At 46.5% G+C, this 23,299-nt stretch overlaps 2 protein-coding genes across 6 annotated transcripts in view; both read right to left on the bottom strand.

Moving 5' to 3' along the window:
• Positions 1-349: 349 nt before the first annotated feature.
• LOC108151128 (venom dipeptidyl peptidase 4) overlaps positions 350-23,299 on the bottom strand; it is a 76,763-nt gene continuing 53,813 nt past the window's right edge. For 3 of the 5 annotated variants that reach the window (XM_017279548.2, XM_033387849.1, XM_017279550.2), the window contains 8 exons: positions 3,544-3,798; positions 2,705-3,481; positions 2,193-2,646; positions 1,889-2,109; positions 1,654-1,823; positions 1,434-1,594; positions 1,162-1,367; positions 350-1,096 (listed from right to left, as the gene is read on the bottom strand). In XM_017279548.2, coding sequence (XP_017135037.1) covers positions 980-1,096; positions 1,162-1,367; positions 1,434-1,594; positions 1,654-1,823; positions 1,889-2,109; positions 2,193-2,646; positions 2,705-3,481; positions 3,544-3,798 — 2,361 coding nt within the window. In that variant the 3' untranslated portion in view covers positions 350-979. Of the gene's footprint in view, positions 1,097-1,161; positions 1,368-1,433; positions 1,595-1,653; positions 1,824-1,888; positions 2,110-2,192; positions 2,647-2,704; positions 3,482-3,543; positions 3,799-6,649; positions 7,379-10,136; positions 10,255-23,299 lie in introns of all 5 variants that reach the window. The other 2 variants (XM_033387848.1, XM_017279549.2) reach the window with 2 other exon arrangements.
• LOC108151138 (thioredoxin-2) lies at positions 16,651-17,249 on the bottom strand. Its single transcript, XM_017279563.2, has one exon. The coding sequence runs from the start codon at positions 17,117-17,119 to the stop codon at positions 16,694-16,696; it is 426 nt and encodes a 141-aa protein (XP_017135052.1). The 5' UTR covers positions 17,120-17,249; the 3' UTR covers positions 16,651-16,693.

Below are 23,299 nucleotides of genomic sequence, written 5' to 3'. Positions count from 1 at the left end.
TCCAAATTCGGAGTCCCTAACACTTACTTGGATCAGTTTTTAAGTATATTTACCGTGGGGATTTCTCCGGTTGTTGACTTGCGTCAGTATATTATTTCTTGAGAGCAGCCCTTGGTAGCCCTTGCGGACAGCCGTATTCCAAGCAGAGCCACATTAAAAATGCATTTAAATATATTTATTTATGTTTATTGTTTGCTTGCCTTTTTAACTGTTGCCTATACACAATATGTTTCTTTCTAAAAAAAAAGCCATTAAACAACTATTTATTTAAATATGTACAAGTTCTTTAACATTGTTTTTATACAAGTAGCAAATTAAAAAACTATAAAATGTTACAAACTACTTTCTATTTCTGGCTTTCAATTTGCAGCAATAGTTTCATCAAGCGAAATTTTGACCTACTTAGAATCGGTAAGCATTAAATGGAGCGCCTGAAAAGTTTCGTTGAATACACGTTTAAATTTTTATAATTTTAATTGCAATATCTACATTAAATATTTATGTTTTAAGCATTATAATCAGGCACTAGCTAGACAAAAAAAAAATGCATTTTGCTCTATACTATACTCACTACATTTATAAGTAAATGTAGCATGGATCTGGTGTCCATAGGGTTTAAAACTTCTTAAAATTCAATTTGGAAATATCATTATTATTGTACCAAGTTATCCTATAACATTTTTGGACCTGCATTAAGTTTTCCTTTTTTCAACATACTGAACACTATGGATTATTTACTTTGTTTAATGTTGTTCTGTTTTACTTTGTTTGAATTCAAGCAGAAATCTAATAACTTTTTAAGTACCAATTTGTGGCTTAGTTTATCATTTGCTAGCATTGGAAAATGTTCCTCTCTGTTGTGGGCATAGCTAATCAGGATTTGATATAAATACCTATAACTTCTCTTCTATTACGAGCATACGTATATTACCTTTATTTTATATTATTGCATTTTTGCATATTGGCATTTTTGCGTTGTTTATTTAGCACTCTTCATCAGGCGACTGCTGGCGAAGCACTCGCCAAAGAAGCGGTCCAATGAATGATACAAATGCGGGCGCACATTAGACAGGCCGTGATCCTCATCAGCATAGCTCTGCAAGGGATATACATAGTCAATAATCGAGATTCGAGTAGCTACGTGTAGAGTGGACCACTTACAATCTGCTTGAAGAGTATATCGTGACGCTCCAGGTTCTTGGCCAGGATCATGGCCTGCTGGTAGTGCACATTGTCGTCGAGTGTGCCGTGGACGAGCAGATATTTCTTGCCCCTCAACTTCTGGGCCCGCGTGCTCAGCCTGGAGTTGGCATAGCCCACCTCATTCGTATTGGGCAGGGCCATATAACGCTCCGTATAAATGGAATCTGCCAAAGAAGAGGGGTTTCTTTTAGACGGGGTCCCTAATGGATGGAGGCCAAGAGTTCACCCACCGTAGTAAGCCCAGTCTGTGACCGGAGCTATGGAAGCCGCACACTTGAACACTTCATCACCATCGTTGGCCAAAGCCATGGCGGCGGCATAGCCACCATATGACCATCCCCAAATGCCGATATGGTCGCGATCAATGTATTTGTAAAGTTCGGTGAGGTTCCTGCAGATTGGGGGGACGTGTGAGCCAGAGATGAGCGGGTTATTTGCGAGAAAACTTACTGAGTAACCGTGATCTGATCACTGATCTCTACAGTGCCCAACTGCAGGTAGATGGCGTGCAGCAGACTCTCGCCGCGCAGTCCCGAGCCACGCCCATCAATCTTGGCATAGATCACCGACTGGTTCGAGGTTAGATATGTGCCCCAGTCCAGCATCCATTTGTTGGTTACCTAAGCAGCACAATTCATAGAGTAACTTACGAGTAGTGGCTGTGGCTGCAGTCATTTGAACTTACGGAATACGAGTCGGGTCCCCCATAGACATCCACCAGCATGGGGTATTTGGTGTTGCCGCTGGTATCCAAATTGGGTGGCAGCTGGAGGAGAACCTTGGCCTGGAAGCCTCCGTCAATGTTCACCGTCAGAATCTTGTGCGTGGGCAGGGCCACGCCCCTCAGCTTGGCCCGCAGTGCCTCATTTGTCTCCCAGTCGAGCACATTCGTGACGACAACCTGAGCTGTAGGTACAGAACAATCGAAAATGTTAGGGGATGTGAATCCTATTTCATTGGAGGAACGGGAGGACACAATCTATACTAACAGTCCACATATTTCCATTCGTAGAGGTGGGTGGTGGGAATGCCAGGTCCCAGCGAGGTGATCACCATATGGTTATTGTCATTGAACGTCGCCGAGAAGTAGGTCTGTTCCACATCACCCGATTTGATGAGCTTGCAGGTCAAGCACTTGGCGTTCTGCTTGGCCTGGGCCCTGATGGCATACAGATGCAGCTGCTCTGGGTGCTCCTCCGTGTTGGCCGTGTAGAAGATCACATCGTTGGTGGCGTCCCAGTGGAGGATGCTGTCCACCACGTACTTTCCCTCGGTCAGCGGCTCCAGCTGCTGCTGCTCCGCGCTGCTGACACTGGAGCTGAGCAGCTGCAGATGCTTGTAGTTGTTGTGGGGCAGGACGACGGCCAGTCGGGATCCATTGCGGTTCCGGAAGGGAGCCGTGTAAAGATCTACCCAGCCAGTTTTGGATTCCGTGCTGTAGATCTACGAGGGACAATACGCTACAGTTGGGGGAGCAGAACCGGCCCTGGGAGGCACTTACCACTTTCCGATTAAGTCCATCGAAGGTTACCACATAGGCGGCATTCTGAATGCGATTCATCCAGATGGAGAGGACGTGTGCATCGTCCACCCAGCTGACGACAGTGACAATGTAATCCGTTTCCGTGTTGAGAGCCGGCGGGACGGGCATGGTGGTGATGAAATCCCCACCGGACACCGCACGCTGGAGATCGACCATGACCAGCTCGACACGGGGATTCGAGGAGCCCGCCTTGGGATAGGCAATCACCTGGTGCAGGGGATACTGGTAGCGGAGATCCCCAGCATCGCCGTAGTAGGGGAAATTGATCAGATGCGTCGACGAGTCATCGAACTTAATGAAGGCTAGCTGAGTGCCCGAGGGATTGAACCAGGTGGCCACATTGGAGCTGAAGACCTCCTCCTCGTAGACCCAGTCCGGAATGCCGTTGAGGATGCCGGCCTGCTCGTCGCTGGTGATGACTATCTCCGGCTCCAGGGCGCTCTTCTTGTAGTACAGATTGCGGTCGTAGTTGATGATGAGGGCATTGCCCACCGGCGCCCACTGGACCATGCTCAGATAGAGCTGTTGGTTCTGAATGGTCAGCGGCTGGATCAGGCTCGTGCTGAAGTTGTAGATATCGTACTCGGCCAGGAAGCTGTACCGGAAGTTCTTCTTGTAGTTCTTGGCCAGCAGCAGAAGTTCCCCGTCCGCGGACTTCTCGTACAGCACATAGTGCGCCGCATTGTGGAGCAGCGCCGTGCGAACTCCCGTCTTGACATCGTACTCCATGATGGACTGCGATGTGGAGTAATCCATGTAGGTGTTGTGGAATCGCTATCCTTGTTATTCCCACTTACCGCATTATCCTTGTAGAGCACACTGTTGTCATTGCTCCAGCTGCCGTTGAAGCGTTTGGCGTATAATTGACCGCTTAGCACATCCTCCAGGTCTATTCCATTGCTGCCAGAGTTGTCCGAGCTGCTGCCATTGTCGTCGTCCGCCTTAAGGATAAACACGAGGGCGGTGGCCAGCAGAGCAACGGCGATGACAGCCGTCACAATGCTGAGAATGATCCGGACTCGTCGCTTTTTTTCCTTGGAATACATGAGGTTCTTTTTTTCGATGGGCGGGAGGAACAGGGAAAGATTAGTATCACGAAATTGTAGAATCTTTGTCTTAAAATAAAGATCAGATAAAGATATCCCTTGAGTTCGAATCCAACTTCCCAAGTTGCACAGGAAAGATTACAAAAGGGGGGAAAAACGCTTTTATGAATACTCGTACCCATTCCACATTGGAACGATCCATTAGGTGCGGAGTTGGTTGACCCCTACGTCGAGTCTAAGCAGGGAAATCGGCTTTCATTTAGAGTGTGTTTCGTTTCCTCCATTCCCATTGGGACGTCCATAACAAGCCAGCCGACTTCTCAGCTAACCAAAACGGTGCAAGCTGGTCGGAAACGCGCACTTGGCCAATTTGGATACAATCTTTCGGGCTAATCAGAGACCCTGGGCACGTCTAAGCGAATGTACAGTAGGTGTAGGAGAGTGTGTGTGCGCTTTAATGGAAAGTATGGTTGCGCATGCGCAATGACTTTTTCTTTCGCATCTCCGAGTTCCACTCAAAGCGGCGCCGAAAACCCAGCAAAGTGCACACAGGGAGAGAAAAGGCAGCAGCAGTAACAAATGAGCCACGAAAGCAAAATTCAGAAAACAGAAAACAGAGAGCGAAAATGAAAGTAGTCTTGTTGTTAACCAACTCCAGACTGGGTCGCCGTCGCCGTAGCCGCCAACTGGTTTATGCTCTGGACATTGTAGAGTAAGAGAGGTGTGGACAGTGGACAGTGGACAGGGGACTGGGGACTGGGGACCGGGGACTGCGGACTGGTCGCATGACGTAAGCAAATAAAGTCAGAAATGGTTTTTTACGTATCGAATAAGCTTTGACTGGTCTTTGAGTATTGCCAAGTCTGTAGTTTCTTTTACATAATTTTCAATTGCGCGAGCGACAAATTTCAGCTGTCCGCGCCCCAAAAACACAAAGAAATGATAGTGCTTTTGTTTTTAACTGAACTTTGTATTTAATTGAAAGTACGAGTAGGTGCTGAAATCTGTCATTAAATGGAATTTTTTATTCCGAGCGTGACCGTTTTGGTTGATTATTTAATAGGATTTGGCTGTTGGCCTGTTCAAGGTGATATTTTGAAGATCGAGTATTTTTTATAAATAAATTCCATGTCTAGTCTATTGCCATTTAGCCAGCTTCAGCTAAGTCTATAGAGGGCACCATTCTAGAAAAACCAGTTGCTACGGGCACCAGCTCCAGTGCAGCTTTTGACATTCGCACATTAACATACAAAGTATATACTATGTACTTGCTAATGCTCGTACTTTATCGGAGGTTTACAGTAGCAACGCAATCCTGCCAAAACCTGGCACCTAAAACCCAACGACACGTGTATGAAAAGTCCCCATTGACCACGTACGTAGCCCCGTGCTCCACCCAATCTCTGCTGCCAGACAGTCTATAATATATAGCCCCATGGAGGCGCAACTGGCAATGTGGAAGACACGTAACTTACAACTTTGCAGCATTTTATACGAGCTTATGTACAAACACATGTACATACGAGTACGATTTATGGTTCCTTTAGGGTTTCCGTTGATGGCAACTGAGGCCAGGGCGATACATTCAAAATGGAAATTGTTTTCCGATTTACCAATCCTTAATTCGTGCTACTCTTTTCCGATGGCAAGCTCTGGCGCCTCGTACGAGTGTGAGGAGCCCTTAGTACATATGTATAGCCTACTGGATTTATGATATAGAAATATTGGCTATGTAGCTTGTATTAATTCCAATGGAAAGCTCTTCAATGCCTCGGTCCTTGGAAGAGTATGTCAACTTTCCCATTTCGTGTTTCCGTACCCGCTAAAATCAATTTATCCGTCGAGAGAACGCCTGGCCGAGTCCCATCATTTCAATGTCCATTCTTCTATTCATGCGAGTACTTTGGCATATTTTTTCGAGTTCGCTTGATTGTTTTGGGATTTACGAGTACCATTCAATGCGTTGCACAATATGGCGCAATTAGTAAGCTTACCTCTGGGCACCTGTGCGAGGCCCCCTCCGGCTATCCCCCGACCAATTTGCGATTCATTTAATAAATATGAAACTGAAAGGTTTGCGAGAGCAAAGAGTTTGCCATGGAAACCGGAACGCTGCCGGAATCGTTTTCTGGACTTCCGGCAATTAGTTGAAGTTTTTCTCGCTTCGAAAATTCCTTCTCTTTTTGCCCCACATGTTGTGGACTTTTGGACTTGTTACTTGTTAAGCTTCTCGCTTTCCCTGTTTCCCCTTTTTTTGCTTTGCCGCTCGGACATAATGGCCGTGACGTGAGGGGCTTGACAACTATTTGGGGCTCTCGACAGATATCCTGTGCGACTCCGCAAAAAACTGTATGACTTGTTGTCCGGCCTTGGCTTCCTCCGCCCAAGGTTTTCCAGGGGCTTGGTGTGTAGCCATTTGTCGTTTGTTTTTTCATTAAACTGTCCCAAAAAATTAATTAATTTTTATTTGCCTGAGGCTCTCCCTTCTGACTGGTTTATTTATTTTTTTCCCTACTAAATGAGAACACACTTTAACGTGTTGGACAAATTAGGTACATAAACAAGTCGCGCTCCCGGGGGGGTGGGATCTGATGGAGTTACCATCAGGGCGGGACAATGGAGTGGAGAAGATGGGGCACGACACCTACAATCGAGCCTGCCACTTGTTGAGCCCCAGCCCCTATTGACAAATTAGCGGTTAGGCTCATATTCTCCCCTTCTCGTACTCGTATCGGCCGCATTTGTCTTGTGTGTTATCTTGGACGGCCATTGCGGACAATCTGGCCACAGTTATTGACAGGGCAATTTAATTGAACAGCAGCCAGGGCCCACCAGGTGTGTTCGTGTCCGGGCTTACCTTAAACCGCGACATGCCATCTCCGAAGCTGCCGGCGCTGGCCAAATCGTCGTCGTCCAGACTACTGCCGCCGCCCAGCATCGACTCGTGGAGCTTGCCACTGGGTCGCCGGGTGCCTCCGCCTCCGCCGGTGCCGGTGCCGGTGCCCGCCTTATAGTAGTAGGGCGGATGCTGGTGGCGGTGCATAGTGACGTTGGCCGCGGTGTTGGTGGCGGTGGCACTGGCTATGACGGCCTCCTCGTAGCCCATCAGCTCGATGCTCGGATGCTCACATTTGCAGCGGTGCGGCGGGGTTCGATGTGGCGGCGTTGTCAATGGTCCATGCTGGTGGGTGTGGGCATGCGGGTGGGGATGGGTATGGGGATGGGGATGGGCATGGTGCTGCCGGCTCTTGTTGCCATTGTGGTGACTGTTGCCGCCTTGATGGGGCGGATGGGGCGGCGGCGGAATGTCTGCAGGTGTTATATAGATTTTGCCCCCTCCGCCGGCGCTGCCTCCCTGCTGCGGCTGCTTGCTGGGCCAATGGAACTCGTCAAACTCGCTGGAGCTGTTTGCCAGTTGGTGTTGAAGCTGTTGCTGCTGCTGCTGCTGCTCCCACTGCAATTGTCTCTGTTGCTGTCGCATGCAGCTTTGTTGCTGTGGTTGCTGCTGCTGCTGCTGCTGCTGCTGCTTTTGGTAGCGATAATATTGATGATGTGCAGCCGCATTGGCAGTGGGTGGCAGGTGATACTTTTTCGTAGGAGAAAGGGAACACACATATAAAATTGGCTTGTGGATAGCACCATCCCAGGATGCTCCGGTACGTGTGTTTTTTGTTTTTGTTTTGGTTCAAAGTAAGGGGAATTGAAGAAGCATTAACTACAAGACGGAACACGACTGAAAACAACAGAACACAAAAGGAACACGGCAAAAGGAGTGGGAGATAAATCATATTCCAACCAGCTCTGTTGAAAGAGATTCAGATTGAGCCTATTGGCGGTACAGAACTGTCACTAGTGGTCAAGTATTATTGAGGGCATGCAAAAATTAAAACTAGTCGAGTAAACTGGCTTTAAGAATATATAGAAGCATGTAAGTAATTTAAAAATTGAACTAAATAGTTTGCAACGAAACACAGAAGTACACTTCAAACTTAATGGAGCTCCTAAGAGATTCCAAAAGTTTTCCCAATCATAAAAGTTGACTCTTGGTGGGCTCAAATGTAATACCCAAATTAATGTTGAGCCCACGAAAAGCCAACTACTACTCGTCGTACATTAGAGTCCCACTGAAACAGACGGCAAATTCTTGGAAAACTGAACCAACAAAGTTATGAAATGAAATGAAATTTGCGCCCCGAAAAGCCTTATAAAGTAAATAACGAAACCAAACTGAAAAGAAGCCAAAAACTACGGCGGGCCGAAACTAGCTAAAGCCAAAATAAGAGAACAAAAATCCCAAGTGAGATTTTGCACCAAATACATTAGCCCGATATGGTCGGCGAGCGGTGCTCACCGCAATTATTTAATTACACTCTGACTATGCAACACTCTGTACTGGCCCCCGTGCCCGGTGCCCCGGTGCCCGGTGCCCGGTGCCACCCCCCACCAGCACTCCTGGCGGATTTTGGGTTTAATCAAAGAGCCAGCCAAGTCAAGCACAACACACAAAGGGGAAGGGGCCAGCGAGGGAAGGAAACTTTTGTTGCAACTTTCGATGCAGCCAAGCAAAGCGGACCCGGACATCATTGGTTGCCCAGAGAGAGCAGGAGGCATGAAGAGTGGTTGGGGCTGGGGCTGAAGCAGTATAAAAGGGCAATGAAGCAATGAAGAGGCGCCCACATACAGCACGGCCATACAATACTTACGTACGGACCTACGGACCCACGGACCCACGGACCCACGGACCGACCTTACCCGATTCGTATCGCTAATGATGATCAAATAACGACCAAATGTCGACCGACTCACACACAGCAGCCACACAGATAGGCCATATATAGTCGTGCTCGCACAGACAAAGGGGACACAAAATCGTTAGCCCAGTTGGCAGGGCACCAGCAAAATTTGTGCACTCTCGCCCTTTAACTGTGTCACGGTTTGGTCGAGCCAGCAGCTTCTTCTCCATTCTCCAGTCTCTTGCACTCAGTCTCTGTCTCTGTCTCTGTCTCTATCTCAGCCCCAGCGCCAGCCCCACTATCCACACATTGGCATTGCCCCTTTTCCGTGCTCCTTCCTCTGAGGTCGTCTGGCGTAATGAGCAGTCTTTTAGTTCTCTTTTACGAGAGGAAGAGGTCTGGGGTCTGGGTATACAAATGATATGCAAATACCAAACAATTTGCCATGAGCCGACTGCCGCTTTTGAGGCCCTATTTGATTAGAGCTTGATCAGTGCGCCAAAAATAGAGAGCAATCGCTTAATTTTTGGCAGCCACAGTACTGAAGTAGGACTCGTATAATTTCTGGGGTGCCATTCCGTTATACCATAAATATACATAAGTAGTAAATCGGTAAAGGAGAAGAATCCCAGGTATCCTTCCCAGAAATATGCTATATATGTGTGTGTGTATAGATGCATCCACAGATACACAGATACAGCTTAATGCTGACTCAATAATTGTTCTGTAAAAGTTGTTCAGCTTGCACCTACATATCTCCTTTCCACCATTTTGGCACCTAAAACTTGGCAACATTTTGCCCTTTGGGTCTGGCCTAGAAATAACATTTTCATTTCAGCGAAAAAACAAAAATTCAAATGCGTAACCATAATAATAAATTATATTTCAGAAACAGATCTGCACATGCATACATATATATGGTATATGTATTTAGGATATAGTATATGTGTCTGTCTGTGTGTGTGTGTGTGTGTGTGTGTGCATGGGTGTTTACGTGTGTTGAAAAAGTAGGCAATAAAAGTTCAACAAAACAACCAGATGCATAAATATTTTTAAGTGCCACGTGAATAACCAAACGCTCCAAAATGGACTTAAATAGGCGTAGCGCATAATTTATGCCAACAAAAAAAATCATACATACATACAGAATAGAAACCTTTGTGGGCAAAATGAATATGCAAACATGCCAGTACTGTGCCAGCCGTCCCTTCATCGCTCTGTCATCGGCACGTGAAAGTGCAACCATAAAATATGCAACGCAAACAATTGTTTTCGTAAATATGCGGGGATCAAAACTCAACCGAAAATCTGTCTGCGCAAATCATAGAAAATACTCGGCTCGTGCATTACTATGCATCATTCCGGCAATCAAACAGCGAACATGTAAATAAACTTTGGTACTTAAATTGCGTGGGATCAAAGGATACGTATCACAACTACTAGGAATAGTGTTATTTATTTGTAGTTTTTGTTGGCATGCAGTAGGTTTTTTTTGGCGAAAAACAGCGACTGTTTTGGGAGGCATAAGGAAGGAAGGATTTATTCATTCCTTTAGGCAGGTTGGGGATTCATATGGTTGCTAGACGGTTTTGAGGTTTGAGGGTTTCTTACCTGATCGCTTTGTGCTGTCTCAGTCACCGAAACATCATTGCCGGACATTTTATTGGATTTTAGTTACTTGAATTTGTGCTTGTGTTTTATTTGCATCAAGAGTGTTTTATGCTCGCAGCTGTATTGGGACAAAAGACCATTGTTGTAGATGCATTTAAAAATCAATTATTTTATAACGTTTTTTGCAGTTTACCGTTCTGAAATACCCATTTGACATTTTTCCGCTTCCGTATTTGCCCTGACATTATACCAGTCTGTCTTGATTTATTGCCCAAAAGCACAAAATTGTATTTCCACTTCGCACATACTTTCAAAAAATGCCATCTGTTTCAAAAGTGATATTTATTTATATATGATGTATTTTTTGTGTATTCTAACTGCAGCATGGATTTGCTGGAATCACTTTTTGGCGATTTTATTTTGGTTTTTTAGGCAATCAAATGTTTGCTCTTTTATGACTCTTTGTGCACAGCACAACAGAACCTTTGTAGATGTTTTTTAATTACATTTATTCAAATATATTTTACATTCCTTTGATCCGAATTGGCATCCCGAGAGCCCAGCCCAGCCCAGCCCAGCATTTATAAGAATACAAAAGTAACGCCCCCGCCCCCGCCCCCGCCTGTCACATAATGCAAATTAAACAATTTAAACGAGCAAATAAACAAAGCCAGAAAATCCAATTGGGGCTGAAATGAAGACGGAGCCACGAGGCGGAGATAGTAGTAGGATATTTTAAGGGACACACAGCCACAGACAGTCAGAGTGCGCCTCGCTTCGCTTCGCTTCGTTTGTTTCCCGTCGCATTGCACATAACTCGTAACTCATACGCCCCGTTGTATGGCGCTGGGAACGGGAATGGGAATGGGAATGGCCACGTTTATACTCGGAAATGTTTGTTTGCTTATTTGTTTGCTCGGTTGCCTGCCTGGCTGCCTGGTTGCTTGTCCTCCCGGCTGCTTGGCTGCGGTTTTCAATTGTCAGTGCCAACCGGCAACAAACAACAAAGCGATGAGAACCGCCCGAGAGCCTGGGAAGCCGGGAACCCGGGAACCTGGGAACCCAAGAACCCAAGAACCGAAAAAAGGAAAAAGTAAAATAAATAAGAAATAAGAAATGCCAAATAAATTGAATTGCGTAGCAGGCTATAAAGAGACAGCCGGCGTAGGTGAGTGGGGGCAAAGCCAACTGGAACGATACGAGAGATACCAGCGAAAGAGGAGCTGCCCCAAGGGGAGTGGAACCCAAGTACAGAAAGAACAATTGTGATAAATGGTCCAAATTGTCAAAGGAGAGAGGAGAGAGCGGAGAGAAGGGAGGTACAACCTCTTTCAGTACTCTCGAAGCCGCCGAAAGAGTTCAAACAGGCAAAGATGTGATTGTGTTTCGATTATCTGGCTAAGAGATTTGATCAGACTGTGTTTGATTGGACAAATAAGTTAAAAGCTTGCGCTTAGGACTCTCCGCTTTTTGCCACATCTGCAATCGCCTTAAAAGTATTGGCTTGACCCCAAAGAAAGAGCTCCCTTTGGCAGACTAAAGCAAGAGAAAACGCACTGCTACACGTTTGTTTTATGAGACCCGAATAAATCCGAGTCTCTGTCCATTAGGCAACTGGGTAAACTGTATGTTTAGCCAAAAATGAACCATTAAGTTCATTAACTTGCGGTTCGCCAGGAATTTGATGTCGCAGCGTGCTGGTCCCAGCTGTGGTGCTGCCTAGATGCATTAAGTATTAATGACTTTAAAAGCGGAAAGTAATTTGTTGGCTCGGAATGAGGAATTACAACAATTTGAGTATAAGCCGCTCTCAACTGACAAATCGCCCTGCCCCTGATGTGGGAGTGGGACAGGGACTGGGACTGGGACTGGGACTGGGACTGGGACTGGTACTGGACAGCATGTGCCCGGTCCGGATGCCTGGGTGTCTGCTAATCCAGCATCTCCAATGTGCTCGCTGGCAGACTGTTTGATTTTTCATTTGTGCATTTGTCAAGTGCGAGAACAAGAAATTGCAAGTGGCAGCCGACAGGCAGCTGAGCAGGGACCGGGATACGGCGAGGGTACTCTTGGAAAAGGTTTCATCAATTTTGTACAATCCACTTAACTTGAAAGACCGCAGGGCAGGCAGTCAGTCAGGGCAACAAGGAGAGAGTTCTGAGACCCCCTCACTTCATTTGAATTTCTTTTGTGGTAAAAGAAGGCAAGGCCGGGGATGGGTAGCACTGGCAGCTAATTGTGGTCGATAGATACGAAGAGGATTTAAAATAAAATAAAAAAAGCGATCAGGAAAGCCAGCAAAATCTTTAATTCTTTAAAGGGCCGAGTGCCTGCAAACAATTTTGAAATTTGCCAAATGGGCTTTTGGAATTGGAACGGATAACACTGCCACACTGGCTCTACGTATATGAATATTTTACACCTATCGATCACCCTCGTATCGATAACTCTGTCTCCACATTTTGTCGATGTCTAGACGACAAGCCAAATAAAACTTCATATTGAAATTCGGTCAAATTCGGAACATTGCAGCAACATACATTAATTCTTTTCAAGCAATTATGTCCGAAAACAACACAGAGTACACCTCAGAGGAGGCCGCACGCGCATCGATGGAACTCGACTACATGCTGAATCGCAGTAACACAAATTCAGCATCCGGGGCAGTCTCGCCGTCGCCGTCTACTAGTTCCGTGGCTGTCAGCGGCGGATCGAGCTCGATGACCAGCTCTGTGTTGCTGAACTTCAATGCACTCGGCATCGTCAGCACCGGGGCAGAAAGAGGCAGGACCAGTTCGGAGCCATCGGTGTCGGAAGATGTGAGTGTGCGGCCATCCCGGCTACGCCAACGCGCCCCTTTGAGCCGCTCGACCTCTCTGTCAAACTTGCAGACACACTCGTCTTCGACACACATGGCCGAGCTGAGGAGAAGCTCTTTTGAACGAAATCGGCTCATTATACAGAACCATATCCAGGCGACTCGGGTGAACCGGGCGGCTCGGGCTCGGGTTTTTTGGGGTTTGCCGGAAATTGCACTCAATAGCACCGCCTCTTCAGAGAACGATGAGAACGAGTGGAGCCGCCCTTCTATACCTGAAACGGTGCTGGTTCGTGTCCCGACACGCGGCAACAGCGTGAGCGACTGCAGCCAGTGCAGCAGCGATCCGAATGATGAAGATGAAAGCCATCAGGACCTTGACGAATGGCTCGCCTGAGGCGGTTTGAGGAGAAGACGTACCCTAACACCCAACGTAGTCCGAACACGCCCAACTTGGATCGTATGACTGAAATTATGTTGCTTTAAGCATTGATGGTGCGAATATGTTTAAGGAATTTGCAAAAAAATAGACTTTTTTGTTAGGCAAATGTTTTGCTTTTGTACGATTTATGTTTATGTATATGTTTAAGAACCTTAGAACAGAAGGATGTGCACTATTATGGGCATATAACCTTATTGGATGACAACCTGTCCTCTTATTCTGTGACACGTGACCTCACTTAAACGATGTTCTTGGCCCAGATGGTTGGCGGGACCTTTGTGGACCCAAGTGGATGGCTGCCTTGAAAGTTATGTGCTCTGTTCGATCCTGCCGCTGCTCGGCACTGGCACTTGCCACTTGCCACTTGTTGGAAGTTGAAAGACTTAAAGTTGCCTTATCCAGTGGCGCCTTCTTCTCCTTTGTTTCCCACACTCTTAGCAGCACTTTATATGTGTGGAAGTGTTTATACAGTGCAGAGCCCGACGGTAGGGGGGAGGAGGAGTCTGTGGAGGGAAAAAATAATGAATTTGCGGCATGCCACACAACACTTGGTGCCGCCCGCAACATGCGCCAGATTTGAGCTCCGACTATCAGCAGTAGATGCACATGCATCAACCCAAGCTGGAGTCCAATCCCAGTCCCAATCCCAATTCCCCTCCCACCTTTTCTACGCCACCCACCATATACCCTACAGTGTGGCATGTGTGGCAGCTAATATGTTGGCTGGCAGTGTCGCCTCTTGGAGCCGTTGAAAAATGCACTGACATGTGCCACAGCTGCTGCTTCTCACCCTTACCCCGCTCACGTCCATGTCCCTGCCTCCTTTCATACGTAGCAAATGTGCGTGGGCGTGGGCGTGGGCGTGGGCATGGGTGTGGGCATGGGTGTGGGCGGCTGCTGCTGCTGCTGCTGCGTTTGCTCTCCTGAAGGGGGCGTGTTGATGCGCTGAACAATAGCCATAAAAAGGATTAACTTGCATAACAAAAGAGATGCAGTGCGGAGGAGGGGGCGTGGGCAAGACAGAGCTTAGAATATGTATAAATTTCCACCAGACTCGGTATTGGTCGAGTTCCAAATTTATAGCTCACACTCGCCAGCTGCCTCGCGCACATGTCCTCCACACAATGGCACCTCCCATATGCCCAGTGTGGCATATGGATAGAGATTTGCTTGGCGTTGTTTATCTCTGAGGTTGGTAGGTGGGTCTCTGAGGAAGCAGCTATGTACATATTTAAAATTGAAGATTTTTATGGCAGTTTGCGGGAAATTCTAAAGAGGAAAGACACCCTGGCTATCTGTCTGTATGATTAACCGCCGCATTCACATATGTACATATGCCGGGATGGATCTGAATTTAAGGATTCGCCGCCGAAGTTTGCGATAATGTGGAGATCATTGACAGAAGTGCTTTTCGCTGGCAAGGGAATTTAACCACCTTTAAATGGAATTGAACTGCTTTGGCCTCTGGCATCCGTAGCCCCCGCCCAGTCCCTGCTGCCACTCTTCTGGCTCCAGGAGGAAGAGCCGGAGAGCATTTCAGTCAACTGCAACTGCTGCAATTTTTCATTTTAATAAAAATGCAAATGTCTCTGGCTGAAGAAAGTCAAGGAAGCATCACGCTGTCTCCCTGCTCTCCATGTTCCACTCTCGCTCTCTCGCTCTCTCTCTCTCTCTCTCTCTCTCTCTCTCTCTCGCTATATTAAATGCAGCGAAGCTTTTCGATTTTACGGTGAAACGAAAACACAAGCAGAAGCACGAAAAAAAAAAACACAAACACAAACAAAAACGAGAGGGAGCGTTGTGAGCTGCTGCGGCGACCGCAACTCTACATTTATACCCGATGCATACACACATAGTCAGTATGGCTACATTGAGCGACAAAGAGTGCGTGCGAGAGAGACAGAAAACGTGTCTGAACATGTCGTCGTCGGTCGCTGCGTAGCCACTGCAAATTGATTTGTTCCTTTTGGCTATAAAAATGATGCGATCTGATCCGGATTCGGCAATCTGGTAGATATAGTCATTCTCTATGATTGTGGGTTTTTAATTTTCTCGTATCTTCAAAGTTTATAAGTTGTATTTTGAAATACACTTGTAACAGTGACATATGAATGTACATATAACAGAAGTCTGGACGGACAGACGGACCGACAGACATGGCTCAAACGGCACAACATGGCTGATCAGGAATATATATACTTTATGGGTTCGGAAACGCTTCCTTCTGGACGTTACACATCCATCCATTTTCACCACCAATCTAATATACCCCTATACTCATTTTGAGTATCGGGTGGCAGCAATGCGAGGCGAACGGGAAAAAAGAGCGAGAGACACAAATAAGTTTTCAATAAGGTCCTTAAGAATGTTAAAAGGAATGAAAGTTCTGAGGGGGGGGGTGGCTGGCAAGTGAGCATTGGCCCTCTCCTATTCTAACACCGCCTCCCGCCTCTGGGTGCATCACTCAGCTGGAGGTTAAGTAAAACAAAGTGTCAGTTTACAGCTGTCAGGCCCCGAGGGACATAAGCTGTCTTCGTCTCTCTTCCTCTGCCTCAGTCCCAGCCACTCTTTCTCTGTCTCTCTTCCACAACTTATCGCCGATTCACGCTCAAAGCTGGTGCCGCCCGCCAGATGCCAGATGCCAGATGCCACTTCCCCTAGCATAGGGTCGTCCAGCCGCTTGACTTTAACTTTGGCTTTGGCTTTTGCTTAATTAATCTAATTGAAATACGCGTAATGCGAACAACAGATGAGACGAGTGTCCCACATATGTACATATGTGTGTACTCGCACATGTATGGCCGGCCGGCTTACAGAACCAACAATGGATGGAGACAATGGCTGCTTGGGTATAAAATAGATCGCAGATTTACACTGAATTCGGGCAAACAAAAGGGTTCATTGTTTGCTGTGCAGAAGGTGGCAGATGGCAGATGGCAGATGGCAGATGGCAGTAGGCAGGTGGGCAGATGGTACGAGAGTCCTTCAATTAGAAAGCATCTACAGGGAAAGCACCCAGTGGGACTCAACTTAATTGGGATTCTTTGGTTCTAACTACTCGTATGTTTGAAAATGGTGACAAAAATACTGCAACTGTTCAGTTGATTCCACAACCAACCTTATACACAGGTCCATTTGCATCTGTGGCATCTAATCGGAACCCAATCACCAAACTTGGTTAGTCTCAAGCCTACATATATGTGAACTTGAGTCTACCTCAAAAGTCGTTGAGACCCCTAATAGTAGTCTCCAGGAACGGTGGCTAATATTTAATTTAGAGCATTAAGCATTAAGTGTTCAGTTCTTATCCATCTTGGTTGTCTCGGTCACGGCACGCGAGGTCCCAGCAGCCTCGGGTGTGGCCGTCTTAACGCCTTCCGGCTTGCCGACAAACTTCACGACGTTGCTCTCGACCTTCTCCGCGTTGCTGCCCACAAACTGGGTTAGGGTCACCTTGTTTTTGATGATCAGGAAGGTGGGCATGCTGGTGATCTCGTACTGGACGGCCAGCTCCTCGTGGTCGTCTACGTCGATCTTGAGGATGATCATGCGGCCAGCATACTCGTTGGCCATCTGCTCGAGCCGGGGCCCGATCAGGGCACAGGGACCGCACCAGGTGGCAAAGAACTCCACCAGGACGTGCTTGTTGCCCGCCTCGCCGATAATGTTTTCGAAATTGGTCTTCGACTCCACCACGATTACCTTCTTGTTAGCGTTAGCCATGGATATGATATTCTGAATTGAATTTAGGTCTAAATTGGAATGATTTTTGTCCAAAAGTTTACAATTTTCCGTAAGATCTTTTGTGTGTGTTTCTGTGACAATGAGTTCCCAGCTGTGTGAGCTCGGGATTTATCTGTGCAATGCTTATTTCTTTTTGTTGTTTCTGAAGCTTGGGCTTGGGTTTGGGCCTGGGAGGTTTTCCATCTCTTGATGCACTTTTTTGCACGGGCCAGCACTTTACACTCTGCTCTTTTGCGGGTTAGATTTATTTTCTTTCCACCAGGCTTTGGTTGAACTTTTCTGCTTAACAGCTTCGTACTGGTACTTGTATTTTGTATACTCTACCATCTATCAAAGGATAGAGAAAAGGTTAACAAATTTGGGGGAAAACCTCAATAGAGTATTCATGAATTAAAGCTTCACATCATGATCATTTGTTTCAGATTCAGACAATTCTGCAGTTAAGTATATTTTTCATGATGATGAATTCCCCCCCCCCCACTAAAGAGCTGAATTTTTTGTAGAAGGTATTAGTAGGGGTCCTAGGTGAGGGCATCTATGATGCGGCTGGCAAGGGCTATTACTACCATTGTTCTTGGTGTTGGCCGCTTGTTTGCTCTGTCATGCATTTGTCACAAATTAAGACAAATGCACCGCAACATCTTGAGTGTGTATAAGGCTCCCAGCCCCTAAAAGACTCCTTGTGGCATGTTGTGGCATGTGTTTGCTCGCCACAATGCGGGTGTCTGCTATCTGGTGAGTGTGTTTGCTTAAAGCCTTTCTTTTGCTTTGCTCGATTTTTTGTGTATTCTTGTGTGGTATTCTGTTCTGTTCTGTTCTGTTCTGCTCTCGCTGCTGGTGTCGTTCTAAGCCCGTTTCAAGTGTATCTTTTGGCTGAATTTACTGTGTTTTGTGTGTGTGGCTGTTTGGGTGTGTCGGTGGGAGTTAAGGCTCTTAGCTCTTGACATTGAGATTCTCGTTAATAGTCCTCTCAATCCCACTGTTCATGTCGCCCTGTCGTTGAATCTGTCTATGTTTTCATCTTGCATAACCTAATGAGTACGGTGCGGCAGCGCTTAGCGGCCAAAAGCGGCGGAAAGAAATGGAATGGAATAGTACGGGAATCGCAGTGACACGTTGTGCAATCAGTTTTACATCCGCTTTGTGAGTGGGATTTTTTGTTCTGGCAGCGAAAGTGCTGACCTCGTCGCACCTTGACACACAACCCAGCCAACGAGGAATGGAATGCTATAAAAATGCGGGAATAGGAACAGCAACAGTCACAGCCATAGGAATAACCATCTAGCGAAAATATTGCTCTTGAAGTACTTACTAGGCGAGTGGAATAAGTCACGTATCTGGCAAGACAAATTGCTTCAAGTGTACTTTCACTCAGTCATTCAGTCACTCTCGGTCCTCCGTTCTAGTCCTCAGTCCTTAGTCCTCGGCCCTCGGCCCTCTTTTGTCTCTCCTTTCAGGCTAGTCAGTTATTCAGTTATTTTTATTGCGCATACGCCATGTGGTCCGCATGTGGAATAAAGATATGTACGAGTATTCCTTTTGCGGTCAGCTCCAAAATAGGGTCGGCAATGCAATGGGTCCTAGATTATTGTCGCTCTTGTCGCCTTCGGTCGCGTGCCACAAATCATATTTGGCTAGCAGTTTTTGTCGCTGAGGAGATCAGCATTCTAAATTATGTTTGAATGGTTTTCATGTGTGTTATGTGCGAGTATGTGATGGATTTACTCTGGTCTTAGTTCAGACAGTTTCATGTTGATGGTTACATGTGGAAAATCTTATTCCTGCCTTCCTCTCCGCTCCAAAGACCATAAAATTTGTTTAGAAATCCCAGAAATTCCTGCCGCATAGCTGCACAGCCCTCAGTGTGCAGCTGCATTGGCATCGGCATCGGCCAAAGCCATGACCAGATAAACGGGCATGTTCCAGGCTCTATCACCTTCAGCCCCTTCAGTGCGGGTGCGGTTGTGTTAGAAAACTTTTCTTCAGCGCTCTGTTTTGCAGGTTGGCAGATGTTTCTGGCTGCCATGCCACATACTCGTAATTGGCTTTTGTTTGTCGGCCATTCGGAGGAGGAACAACATGAACAGCATTATGGCGACACGTTTAAGCATGTCAATGCCAGATGTTGGCTGACAAAATGATGAACAATCCAAACACAAAAGACAGGCACAACCACAACAACAGCTCCAGCAGCAACACCAACAGAAACACCAACACCAACACCAAACGGCAATTTCATTTAACAAGTTTATGAGCTCTTCCAGGCGACAATGAAAGTCTCATGCATTTAGATTTTGAGTGCGTCGCAGTGCTTCTGCTTCCCACAGACCTAAAGCCCTACAGTCTGCCTACTGCCTACTGCCTACTGCCTACTGCCACCGCCACCGACACTGCCTGGCCTCCGTTGCACACTCATTTGCCTGCGAGTGGAGGTGGGAGAACCTACAATAAGGTTCAATGGAGCTGCTTCCCCCATCTCCAGGCGCGCGTGCCTCTTGTCAACGTGCGAAAATCTCTCGAAAAACACAAGCAAATTTTATTTGCTGCCAAAAATGTTGACGCTGGAACCAAAGCTGGAGATTTTCCCCATTTTCCGACTGCTTTTATGGTGCCTAACGGCACCAGTCACACCCTCACCCTTAACCACATGACAGTTGGCATTTGGCGGGCCTGAGCCTTGTAATGAGGTTGGGCAGGACTGCCAGGAGGCGTTGGCGCATAAACAGGACTACGAACAAGGCCGGGTCTTCGGAGCATTTACAGTTTTTACAAGCTGCTAATGTGGGCGTGGCTGTTGTGGCTCTGTTCCGGGTGTAGGGAACGGGATTTGCATTCGGTTTGTGGATTTGGCAGGACCCTGAAGTCCCATTATGTTTGGGCTTTGCGACGAATCCACAATCTATTATCGACCCTATGGAAGCGAGTACCGTTGCCGTGGGCTGCCGTGTCCTGGCCCATTTCACCTTCTAATACCTCAAAGCTTTCGATTAACCTAAACGGTATTTGTTGGCTTTTGAATCTGCTTCTCTTGTATCCGTTTAAGCCTATTTCCTACGCCATCAACTTGTGTACACATGTAGTTTATACATATATGTAGAACCGCATCTCTGACGATAAACTTTTGCGGTGACTGTACATAACAAATCGTTTCTTTCCCGCCTGGAGTTCCTAAATAATTAATCACTTTAAAATGCAAATATTTGGACCGCAGGCTTTAACAGCTCCAACTAAGTTGAATGCCACAACCAGCTGCTTTTTTCTCCCCTAGCCGCTTTCGTGCAGGCCCCCGTAGCGTCCGCCACGTGAACCAGGTTTCAATCAATCAAATTCCACGATAGAAATCATCTGCAGCAGGCATCAGACAACACAGACAGCCGACAAAAAGGGATAAGGGAGGCAGCCTCTGAGTAACCCCCTTAACGCAAAAGAGCGAGTGGCATAATAAGCACATGTGCTCGAACATTTTGTGCCCCAGACGGCAGAAGGGAGCCATCCGCAGGGAGTGGAGGCGGACGCCTAACAAGCTGCGTCAACAAACTAAACCACTTTGAAATTAACACGTTACATTGACATTGACAGCTTTATGCGTGGCATGCCAAGTGTCGCGGTAAGTAGGACTGGAATTGGAGCCGGGAGCCATGAGCCAGGAGCCAGGAGCCGGTAGCCTGGATCCTGGAGCCTACAGAGAAGCAGCCAGATCCAGCTGGAACGGGATGATGGGTTGGGATGGGATGGGATGGGATGGGATGGGAGCATGGCAAGCTGTCACTTACTAAAGTATCGCTTGATGCTGCGTGCAGAAATCGCACATAAACGGAAGTCGCGCAAAAAAGGCAATTTCCGTTGTGTGGTCTAAGCAACAGAGGATATGGCAAACGGGGATGGGAGGAGATGGGATGGTGCTGGCGCTGGTGCTGGTGCTGGTACTGGGGAGGTGCCATCCACCACTGGCACTGGCACTGAAATTACCAATTCAAATGTCAGGCTATGGCATAACACTTCATGCGGAATTAAATTCAGTGTCAATTGGTCTCTCCCGCCGCCTAACGAGAGACTTGCGTGGCTGCTGCCGTGGCTGCCACTGCTGCTCCTTGGATCCGAATCTGTTTCTAAGTTGCCTTAACCCATTAGTTACCCGCCAAGGTTAAGGAAACGAAAACGAAAACCCTTAAGAACCCTTCGAGTCTGCCAGCCCGTTTAATTCCGTTCCGACATTTCCTTCTGCCAGCCAGACCAAAACAATTTTTCAACTTTTTTCGCTTTCTCCTTTTTTTTTTTTTTTTGATTATTTTTTGTTTGGTTTTTTTTTTAGAATTTTTGTACGACCGAAAACTGACCCTACAGAATTTATGTTTGGTTGGGTTTTCCCCGAGTGAGAGCAAAATTAGTTAGAGGCTTGGGGCACGGAAAGTGCAAGTACAGCAAAAGCAAACTGTGCGGAAATATTTAAGGACTGAAGAGCTTTCGGGGCTACGTTTTCTAATGGATTGCCAGAGTTTATTGGTATAATTGGAGGCGTCGCCCATAACGAACAACCGACACAATCTAGCCCATGGTATGGTATTGTATAATGGAATCAATTAGATTAGTTCATAGTAGGGGCTGTGTTCTTGACGGGACGGGTAGCTATCGTCCGGCTCCATCAATCTTACAATCTTTATAGTTGCAATGTGACTTTCTCGCATGCTTTTCTTATCAGTTGTAAAAGTTCATTTCAGTTTATAGCTGGAACTCAAAGTCATTGGTGGTTATGAAACCATTACGAAATGTATCGAAAGTGGTTGAAGGATCTCGAGCATAGCGGAGCATTCGAAGTGCTCTCGCCCATCGTAGACACGTCCCAAGCAATGTTCAGTCATGCCTTTGTGACCCTTTCCCTAGGTTTTTCATGGCATTTTTATGCTCTGTTCACCCACACTCTATTAAGAATTATTTTGTCCGAAATGCCTTCTTTTGTGGATATTCAACGATTTGATTGCTATTTGATTCTCATTCCGTTCGCTTTGCTATTTTCCCCGGGAGAGAAATATCCAAACAATAGATTTGTTGCGTCAGCAATTTGTTTATATGCAATAAATTCTTTGCAAATCAACGATAATGCAATTTATCTGCCAGCATCTTCTTGGTCTCTCTCTCGCCCTCTCGCTCTTTCTTTCTTTCCTTTTTTACCCCATTTGCATTGGGATTATTTTCCGTTTTGCCAATGTCGTTTTTGGTCTTCGTTGGCCCCATTAAATTGAAAAAATGTGCACTTTATGGGAGCCCGATGTTTGTGGGCAAAATTTACGAGTCTCTGTGTTCAATTTTTTGTAAAAATATTTTCAGAGTGTGACTTTTCTCTCTCTTTCTCTCACTCTCTGTGTCCCGTCCTGTCGGCGGCTGTCAATATTTGCACAGTTAAATATGGGTTGGCGATGGCTGAGAGTGTTGAATTTTAATTATGTCATAAATTCGTATAGAGCTCGGAAAGAAATACCAATTAAGGGCATGCATCATTTTTAGTAAATAAATTAAAAACCAATTAAAAACTCGGTTAACATGGCGGTGAAGAGAACTAAGCGATCCCATGGGACACACTCGTTTCAAATAAATTTCCCCAGCTCTCTGCTGGGCTCTGTTGTCGTTGGAGATTCCTTAAATTGTAGTTGCCCCAATGATTGGGATGCAATGAATGCATTTTGGATCCATTTATCTACTCACTCTCCTCTCTACTACTGGATCCGTGCAATCCAATCTCCTCCCTCCTCGACTGCAATGCGACGAATAATTTTTATTAAAATGTCAACAGCCCGGCCCCCCAAATGAGCATTGGAATTGGTTTGCCAGCCAGACCTCCTCCCATGAAGCAGAGGAGCTCCTTGTTTGCCTGCCAAGAGCTTAAAATGTTTGCCAGCCCATTGCAGCTCCAGCTCTGGGAGGGAGCTGGGTGCAGGGAGCCGAGTAAAGGGGACCGAGACCAAACATATCAAACAGAAGCTGCAAAGAAATTTGGAAATTCTAGTTTGGTCCCCAGGCGCTGGAACACGTTTCATATGCGGCCCATTGAAATGGGGCTAATGCAAAAACGTGCAGCAATTACAGGCACACTCCTTGGGAGTTTTTGGTCCAGTGAATGGAATCATGGCCAGAGTTGGTCGCAAACTGAAAGTCAGCTTCTAT

This window comes from Drosophila miranda, chromosome XR (genome assembly GCF_003369915.1).
Source record: "Drosophila miranda strain MSH22 chromosome XR, D.miranda_PacBio2.1, whole genome shotgun sequence".
Taxonomy (NCBI): Eukaryota; Metazoa; Arthropoda; class Insecta; order Diptera; family Drosophilidae; genus Drosophila; species Drosophila miranda.
This window is presented reverse-complemented; position numbering and strand designations above follow the sequence as displayed.